The sequence below is a fragment of the Protomyctophum parallelum genome, assembly GCF_964188405.1.
Source record: "Protomyctophum parallelum genome assembly, chromosome: 19".
Taxonomy (NCBI): domain Eukaryota; kingdom Metazoa; phylum Chordata; class Actinopteri; order Myctophiformes; family Myctophidae; genus Protomyctophum; species Protomyctophum parallelum.
Window position 1 is genome coordinate 18,227,970 of NC_139717.1, and position 10,095 is coordinate 18,238,064.

The following is a 10,095-nucleotide window of genomic DNA, read 5'->3' on the forward strand; positions in this document are numbered from 1 at the left end:
AACAGCTACATTCCTGTTTCAACAGTATGCAGAACGTTGTTTGCACAAGCAGCTAAAACCTTATTATTATTATTAATTAGACAATTAATTAAGGCTCTGTTCCATGTATTTGTTGCAGAGTCTTTCCAGTGAGCAAACATGCACAATAGCAGCACCCTGACACTGTTTGACCAGAATAAAATATGGAACACAACCGTATCCACTTAAACCCAATATTTAGTTGACCGGGGTCCCCCAGGGCGCATATGATCCCACCTTTTGTTTCCTGTTGCATGCTTGTAGATCTGCTATTTCCACAATTTAAAAATAAATAATTTGTATTAATTTAATCAAGGAAAAGGTTGCCTATACACTAATATATGTCAATTTCGTGATAAAATGGCTGCTCTGTTAATTGGTTTACTCCGCAATCCACACACACATTCACTGAGATGTCAGTTAAACAACAAATCCTTGTGGGGTTCTCTCTCCTGATTGAAGGTCATTTGTAACCTGAAAATGCATTTTATGTTTAGGCCTACTAAAGAGAGCCGGAGAGGCACATACAAATCAATGAACAAAATATAGAGCTTTATCATTTTATTTTAACCAAGAAATGTCACAGTGGGCTACCTTTAAAGGCTCATACATAGTCTGGATTTTCGGTGGTGGGGTGACCACCGAACTACAACATGACGTCACGAGCCGCGGTGAAGAGCAAACCACCGCCACAGCTCCAGCCCTTCTCTATTGTCTTTTGTGCTCGGTTGTGCTTATATTTGTATATTGCAGCTTTATTCTATTTTAATCTTTATTACTTGCACCACCATTTCTTTGTTTTTATTAGCCTACTTTTAGTTGATACTTGCTTTGGCAACGTAAACGTGAGTTTGCCATGCCAATACAGCTGAATTGAATTGAATTGAATTGAATTGAATTGAATTGAATTGAATTGAATTGAATTGACCAGTCTGGTTGACCAGTAGATCTAAACATCTACTGAAGAAGATGAAGATGATTTGAGGAGCGTGTACGTTTTCAATGAAAATCAGAACATCAGATGTAAACCGTTATTTCTATAACTTACATAAGAAAGTAAAAATAACTGTTTTGCGGGGTGAAAGTTGTCAGATGAATAACTTTCACTATAGACACAGAAAAACACAGCATCTTTCATCAGAAGTCCATCCATTATGCATTTCACATTCTCCAATACAGTAGAATATTCATTAGTTTGGATACATTAGGCTAGGTCAGCAACCACCCAGAAAGGCATTAAGCTACTGTATACAATAGGTCACTTTAGTCAGCTGTTGATTTGTCGACCAAGATTCACAGTAGGCTGTATGTGAATTGCAACACGTTTTTAGAATGTATCGCTTTAGATTGATGTTATTGCAGTCGTGGTTCCCACCATCTTCTCTCATTCTGTAAAATGTCAGCCTATAGGGAAGGAAAAGAAGACGTTAATATTGAACCTCAAATCACATTTCTATTAAAAACTATAATTTAATTAGTTTGTTATGTCTGTGGGATCCCCATGGATTTTGGGGGGTCCCCAACATGACAGTTAAGTGTCAATTTAAGGACTTTTAAATAAATTTTGATTATTTTGGGGAGCCGTAAGGCGTGAAAAAGGTTGAGAAACACTGACTTATATGTGACCATGTTGTAGCTACAGTATATGAAGAAAGGCATCACACATGGGCCTAATAATTATCATGCAACCGCAGATTGGGCGTCATAAACATTGCACTCACTTGGACGCTTTTTGACGACACATTTCCTCCACTCCGAGATACGCGGGCACGAGCCACCGTGAAGGTGAGCGCCGGGCGGCTGAAGGACACCTCGTGTGCGCGTCTCCTCTCCCCTCCTGTAGGCGGGATGGTGTGTGCTGCCTCCTTTGCGAAGACACGGTCCCCAGTGTCCCCACTCCCCTACCACACAGTGCACTGCAGAGACGGACAGGAGACAATCTATGAAGGTTCATAAGCAATGGACTCAGTGGCAGAAAGAAATAAATCACTGGTCAACAAAAACACCTTGAAGACCTTAACAGGAGCCCTCGTACAAGGTTTCTTTGACTATGCATGCACCTCTTGGTACCACAGCACCGGCTCAAAGGCCTTTAGAACAAGGCTCCAAACTTCCCAAAACAAACTGGTCACGCTCCTACTTGGCCTCACCCCCCGAACCCACCTCACCCCTGCCCACTTTGACAAGCTGGAATGGCTTAGGGTCGACAATAGTACAGGACCTTGCAATGGATCTGGGCCAAGATTCAATACACCACCAAGATACCCATGTACCTGTCTAAATACTTCCTTAATAAATAAATAAATATTTCAATCAATCAATGAAAAGAAGAATAGATAGAAGGACCCTAAAAAATCCCCCGCGAGCTCAGATCAGCCAACACAGCTGGGAAGCTGGCAGAACATTTGCTAAAAACGCCAGGACAACGCTCCAGGCTCCACACGTCCCAGACTTTTCTCCCTTCTGGCTCCCAAACTATGGAATGAACTTCTTCCAGTTGCAATCAGAACTGCAGACTCACTACCAATCTTCTGCCGTAGTCTGAAAACCCACCTCTTCAGACTCTCATCTTGGCCGGTAGTGCTTGTCGTAGCATTTGCACTGACTAGCCTTGATGAAGACTTATGTAATTTACATTTATAATTTAGCATTTCATTACATTTATAAGTTAGCATTTATGTAAATGTAGCACATAGCACTCTATAATTTACTGTTTACTCATAGCTTCACTGTAGTGCACAGATAATCTACTGTTAGACATATATTAGGTTCTTAGCTTGCTTAAGATTCATGACGACTATTTCTATGTATTTGATGTACGCCTATATATTGTATTGTTCCTGCTTACTGTAAATCGCTCTGGATTAATTAAGAGTGTCTGCTAAATGACAAAATTGCAAATTGTAGATAAATATAGGGGGGAGTTGTGGAAGAGACACTGTAACTTGTATATCACCGCTGCCGGGCAAAAACCTTGCAACCCCCATAAAACAATAGCCTACCTCATACTACTATTATCATAGAAATAGCAGATTTACAACCTCATATGGTCCTTGGAAAAAAGCCTGAGACGTCAACGTCAAACTCACCAACATTGCAGCTGTAGATGAAAAGCTTGAATTATCCTCTTTCTATGATCTACAAAAGTGTTTGTTTCTTAAAAATCCACCGTAGAAATATGAGCTACTTTCTGTCAGAAGGTGATTAATTTGTTTATATTTTATATTGTATATTTGACACTATTATAAGTGTTGGAGTTTGGAAGTTCTCGCTTTCAGCAAAGCAACCGTCCTGCTGCCTCCTGCATTATGTGTGATTTCAAACAGGTGGTACGCAGGGTGTTGAGTGCTATCCAACAAGCGCTTCGAAACTTGAACCTTTTGAAAAATGATCACCTGCACGGAATGTACTGACAGAAAGTAGCTCATAATATCATGTCTACGGTGGGTTTTTATGAAACAAACGCTTTGCAGATAGAAGATAATTTATACTGTTTGTACAGCTGCAATGTTGGTGAGTTTAACGTTTAATACAATCAGATGGACCTTCCTGTTTGGATGTATGGGCTGTCAATTGCAAATTGTGGCTAGTTGCCACCCTGACATTAACTTAATGGAAAGATGGCCGCCATATGAATATGGTCTATAGACTTTATACTACTAATATGATCAATCCCATGACCTTGTAGTCTAAATGCGAGAGCTCTACCGACTGAGCTACCATCAGTCAGTCACAGTGGTGCTTGGGTGCAAACACTGATATCTCACCTACCTGTAGGGCTGCACTGCATGAGCTGTACATCAGCCTCCGAGCCCTGTGGACAGGTGTTATGGCACTGGCCCTGGAGGAGGTACAGGTGTGGTTTACACCTGGCACAAGTATCCCTCTGCTCACACAGCTCGCAGCCTGACGGACACTCTGTGTGTGAGAGAGAGAGAGAGAGAGAGAGAGAGAGAGAGAGAGAGAGAGAGAGAGAGAGAGAGAGAGAGAGAGAGAGAGAGAGAGAGAGAGAGAGAGAGAGAAGGAACACAAGTAGCACGGTGTAAAGTAACTAAAGTATACATTTACTTTAAGTACCACCACCAGTCGTAGAAAAAGTACTCACATTTTGTACTTAAGTAAAAGTATCAATACTGCAGTTGCAAAAATACTTACTAGTAAAAGTCTGGAATTCAAAATGGACTTGAGTGAAACTTTACAAAAGTACAAAAGTGTTGTTATCAAAATGTATACACGTATGTAAAGTACCCATTTGGCAGAATGTGCCATTTCAAGTTTTAAATACCTCAAAGATCTTCTTATAAGTAGGCTACAACACTTAATGTAGCCTACTTAGTTACTTTCTGCCACTTGCTACTTTCTAATCCACGGAGGGGTGCCCTGGGCGCAGGCATTACTGAGTCTGAGGTGTACTCAGCACTGATTAGATACACCTGGCCAACAGCATGGATTCAGTGCCCTGTTGGTCAGGTGTAGCTAATCAGTGCTGATTACAACTCGGCAATGGCTGCGCCCAGGGCACCCCTCCGTGGATTCGTCTATACCAGTGCACTCTCGTAGTGCAGTCACTGCACTCTCGTAGTGCAGTCACTGCACTCTCGTAGTGCAGTGTTTGGAACATAATTATAGTGTTATACCAGTGCACTCTCGTAGTGCAGTGTTTGGAGCATAGTAACATAGTGTTATACCAGTGCACTCTCGTAGTGCAGTGTTTGGAGCATAGTAACATAGTGTTATACCAGTGCACTCTCGTAGTGCAGTGTTTGGAGCATAGTAACATAGTGTTATACCAGTGCACTCTCGTAGTGCAGTGTTTGGAGCATAGTAACATAGTGTTATACCAGTGCATTCTCGTAGTGCAGTGTTTGGAGCCGTGCCCTCCGGACAGCTGCCCCGACACCTGCCCCGGAATAGGAAGTGGCCGGGGTGGCAACGCGTGCAGAAGTTCTTGTTAAAACAGGAAGTGCAATCCTCCCGGCACCCTATAGCAAGACACGAGAAAGGGTCAAGACACTGCACAATATTTCAAAAATGTTTTAATTCCAGTGGTTCACAAAGTGGGGTCTGTGTGGACCCCTGGGGGTCATTGAGGGGGTTACAGGTGACCCCCAAAAATGTGGGGAAAGTATTCTTGAAACATACATATTTTTTTTAACTTTTATCCCACGATTTTGAAACCCAGTTTTCTTAACACCCAGTGCCAATTATCGAATGTAATCCTGGGCGCTACACTTCCTCTGCCAACCTTGAAACATTTTAACAACCCAAATCTTGTATTAATCTTAAACTTATGTATATTTTCAAATGGGGGTCCATGGCCAAATACATATAGTAAGAAAAATGTGATCGGGACATCCCTACAGGTAACAGTTCCACCCTATACTTATATACTAACTATAACTGGCCTGGGTGATGTTGGGGTGCTCCCAATCCAGGGTGAAGAAGATAATATAGCCTCTGTGCAAGACTGCATACTGTAGCTGGTCTGTGTGTCATGGCCGCCTGTGCATGGCTGTCTTCTGCCCCCCCCCCCCCACCATGCAACAAGGTTGTGTCATGAAACCATGTGACTCCCATTGGAAATGCATTGAGGCCATAACACACAGAAGATCGACACAGGACACAAGTGTGGCCTAAGTGAGTGAGGCCTAAGTGTGTTCCCAGAAGGTGCCGTGCTTGTTTCCAGTTCCGTTCAATATTCCCATAGCTACTTTTGATTGGCTCATCAGCACATTTGACAACTTTGAACAACGTACAGGGCGTATAGGCCAGCTAGCCGCCGTAGGCCATACCATAGAGTATTAAAAGGATAGAGACTGATCTGGCGCGAAGCTCCACCCCCTCCGCTATTTATGTCAGTGGAAGTTGCTCAGTGGCGTTTTGAAGCACCCGGAAGGACCGTCTATTTCCGCCTTTTTTCGCCGATTCAGCATTTGAGCACCAAATTTTGGTGCCCAAATGCGGAAGTGCAGCTGGGCTTTCACATTGAGCGCTCGGTTGCACAGGGTTTCCTCGTCAAGAATCCACGGGTCCGCCTGCAGTCCTTCCTCTTACCACTAGGGCCCAGCGCTTCAACGTTGGAGTGCCTCACTGGCCCCTTGGGCCATACTTACTGGTGCAGGTGCTGACGTGGGGGGAGCGGACGCCGTAGTGGCCGCGAGGGCAGGACGACAGACACACCCCTCTCTGCCTCACGCCGTCTGCCACCAGGTGGAAGAAGAGGCGGGGCTTACAGGACAGACAGCCGTTCAGGGCGGAGCATGCGACGCACCCAGGCTGACACAGCCTGCCCAGCGCGGAGCCTCCTGGGAGGGGAATAATGGAGAGGTTACAGGTGCTTGTTTTGTTGTTGTGTTCAAATAATACATGACATTCGACATTTAATAACGGAAAAGTCACTAAAACAATTAACAGTTTAATGAAACTAACGACGAAAACTAGGAACTTTCACCAAAAAACCCCAACTTTTTACGTTTTCCGCACCGGTTCCCACTGGTTTCAACTGACTGTTTAGCCATATTTCAAAATGGCGCAGAGCACGTCCTGGATAATCATTCTTATAGAATAGAGTGTTTGTTCAGTAACAGAATTAATGAGCATTCAAAATTGGAACAGAAACCTATAAAATTCAAGCCAATAAATGGCTACTCTCTCCTGCTTGGCCCACCTGAAAATGTATATCCTGTTTATTAAAGAGCAGGAGAATGTAAAGTTAAAGTCCTACTGTTTAAAATAAGAGTCCAAAGGGAAGCATGCACACACATCTCAAAACAATTCCACAGGTGCTGAACAAAAGATACGTACATTGAAAAAGGAAAGCAGTCCACACACTGTCCTGAAGCTCCCACGTTACTTCCTTTATTAAAGCATAAGACACAACGTTTCGACCAATTGACGGGTCTTCGTCATGTCATACAAGACTTTTAGAGGAGCTTCGGGCCTAGTATAGAGCCGTGCAGGTGACTCTGGTCAACTCAGAGTAATATAGTAAGAGAGTGGCGACACTAGTGTTGACTCCCATTGTAACAATGGAATGCGGAGGTGCTCATTCTATCTCAATGGGATAGTTCCAATGTTTGGAACTATAGCCCATAGGCACCCGCTTTGCCGCGAGATCAAAGCGTGTCGCCACTCTCCTAGTCTACACTCTGGGTCAACTAATGCACCCAAACAGTGGGTCGGACTCGGGACTATACATTTGTGGGTCACGGAGACATTTTTATGGGTCCCTTTATTTATTTTAGTTTACAACATTTCGTTTTTAATTATTATTATTTCAAAACATTTTCAAAAAACATTCCCAAAAAAGCAAACATTTTCATTAATTATTTTTTTGTAATTTCATGAAGAAATCAAAGAAAAATAGAAGGAATTCCATGTAGGCTATGTTAGAAAATGAATGTTTAAGAAGTAGTGAAAATAGCCGATCTACAAGCTCACAACGCTGTGCGAAGCACACATTTTGAGCTTGTAGATCAGCTATTTTCACTCATTTTGGTCCTGGGCAAACGTCTAATCTCTCTTTTGGGCCACGACTACACATGTACTTAAACATTTAGGAACCAATGAACTAGTGTATAGCCTGCCCTATAGGGTTTAACTGCATGGTTAACCCTTGATTTGCTCTGCCTGTCTTAAATTTACAGCCCATCGTAAAATATCACAGAATAATGCGCATGGCTTTAAAGCATGGCAGTCCCAAGCTTATCGCCATGTCAGTGCTCTCCTCCTTACACCTATGATGTTTTCAACAATTTATTGTTTTGGATGTGGTTATGACCCATGGAATTCCTTTTGAGCTTTACATCCCCCCCCCCCCCAAGAATTGAAACAGCACACTTATTGTCTCCACATGTAAGTCTTATTTTCTGCAGTATACCATGCAGAGGAAAAACATGAAAAATGAATTCCACTATATAGTGGCCGGGATGAATCATACAAAACGTTAAGTATGGGGATTGTTTTAATCCCTTTAGACCTGAGGACGATTCTACAAATGCCTTCTAAATCCTGACAGTTTTCTGAAAAACCTATGTTTATATATCAGTGATTCTGAAACTATTTCATGTCAAGGACCCCAAAAGATTATACAATTGGCCTCCGACCCCCCTCTGAAAATATGTTGTTCCAGGGACCTCCCCACAGAAGCAAAGTTTTGAGTTAAAAATGTTCACTCTGAAAGAATATATATATATTCAAAGATGTGCGCAACAAATTTTCAAAAATAGCAGATCTACATGTAGATCTGCTATTTTTCAATAGCTAAAGTATAACATACTGCTTAAAACACCAAAAGGGGTTCCCGCCAAGAATGGTTTAATACTTACGTTTGTATCGCAGAATGTTTGCGTGATGATCTTGGCCGTTACAGAATTCCATCAAGTGCAGAATCCAAATGAAAAGCAGTACCTGCAGCATTTTCCTGCAGTAAACCCTATACGCCGCTCAATGGTGATGGCACACTACATCGCATCCTATATATAATTTGTTAATTCCAACAGAATAAACCGAAATTATACCCCCCCCAGTCCCCACCACCAAAAAAGAAACCATCCCTGCAGGAACTCTAGTGCAAAGGAGCAATTAATAGAGGATAGAGTTGGAGCAAATGTTTTGTTGCTTGGGAAGAGAAGGAGAAAAGAAAGTCCCATGCATGTACATTCCATGAGCTCAGCCAAGCCGGTAGGATGCCATAATAAGGAATGCAAACATAGGAGAAACTATCATGATAGTCGCGAACCCGGATCAGTTTGGGTTTGGGTTATAGCTGCTGTGAGATTGTGCTGTTTCCCACACTCACTCACACACACACACACACACACACACACACACACACACACACACACACCCCTCTCTCTCTTCTCTCTCTCTCTCTCTCTCTCCCAATCCCTGCAACCCCTCTGGGTCTTTTCTCAACCATCCTCCATTGTGACTGTAAAATCCTCAGTGACAGTGTTGATTTGACCAGTTATTAAACCATATACTACAGATGTCTATACAGTAGCTCCCCTGCTTTTCCCCTCAACACCAAATCTCTTTGATGAAAAGTAGATCCACAAGCTCACAAACGCGGCTTGTTGTGAGGCCGCATGGTCTTGTGGATCCGCTATAATATGCTATAATGTTCGCGACGAGAATAGGGACATATAGGGGCCCGTGTGGTCAATTCGGAACACTTAAAGACCCATAATGGGTCCATTCTTACACTCTCCGGGTTCAATTTCAACCAACTGAATGTTTATTTTGCATCCTTGCCGAGCCATGAGCCATGAGGCAGCTTGATGTACAAGTACACCCCCTGGACATGACGCTAGTATGTCGCAGGGACTTACCCCCAATCTAACCCTTGATGCTGAGTGTCAAGCAGGGAGGCACCGGGTTCCAGTCTTTGGCATGATCCCCGGCCGGGGATCGAACCCGGACCTCCCAGTCTCAGGGCGGACACTCCACCACAAGGCCACTGAGCTGGTTTATTTTGCACAGTGCCAGCCAAACCCTAACAAGTCACGCCAAGACACTTAGACGCGTAGAGCAGTTTGAGATACTGCTCTACGTGACCCTGATGATGACTCTGAGCAAGCACCTGGCATTTGCTGGCAAGGAAAACACTCCCCTTTAACGGTCGGGAAGAAACCTCAGAGAGAGTGAGTGAGTGAGTGAGTGTTAATCTGAAGACTCACTTCTTCTGAATCCACCTCACCCAGCTCACCCACACTTTTCCCTGTAGATAGAAGGCAACAGACAGGGGTGTTGCCTTCTATTTTGATTGGTGTTAAAGACTGACCCAAGATGGCTACCATGCAGATTGACACATCTTTGGTCACTCGTTATTCTCATGTTTTCTTTCTTATAGGTTTGTTTCTCTCGACCAAATGTAATTTAGATACCATGTTATTTAGACAGATGCCATAGGTCCATTGTTCATCTGTGTCAATGTTAACATTGTCATTTAGGTAGCATATTGAATTTGATTCCGGCAGTTTTTTTCCTCACCTGTGGTGAAAACCGATTGACCATTAAATAATTGCATGGGACCTGCATGCATGTGCTTGTCGATCGGATCGGCCATTTTCAGCG

General features: G+C 43.2%; 1 protein-coding gene across 1 annotated transcript; it reads right to left on the reverse strand.

The window, feature by feature from the left end:
• Positions 1-1,101: 1,101 nt before the first annotated feature.
• On the reverse strand, positions 1,102-8,511 carry LOC310876657 (R-spondin-3-like). The gene is made up of 6 exons (XM_083790249.1): positions 8,346-8,511; positions 6,132-6,323; positions 4,860-5,000; positions 3,790-3,936; positions 1,740-1,934; positions 1,102-1,422 (listed from the first exon to the last, which is right to left on the reverse strand). Exons 1-6 carry the CDS (start codon positions 8,434-8,436, stop codon positions 1,418-1,420), a joined length of 771 nt encoding a protein of 256 aa, XP_083646375.1. The 5' UTR covers positions 8,437-8,511; the 3' UTR covers positions 1,102-1,417.
• Between the last annotated feature and the right edge of the window lie 1,584 nt (positions 8,512-10,095).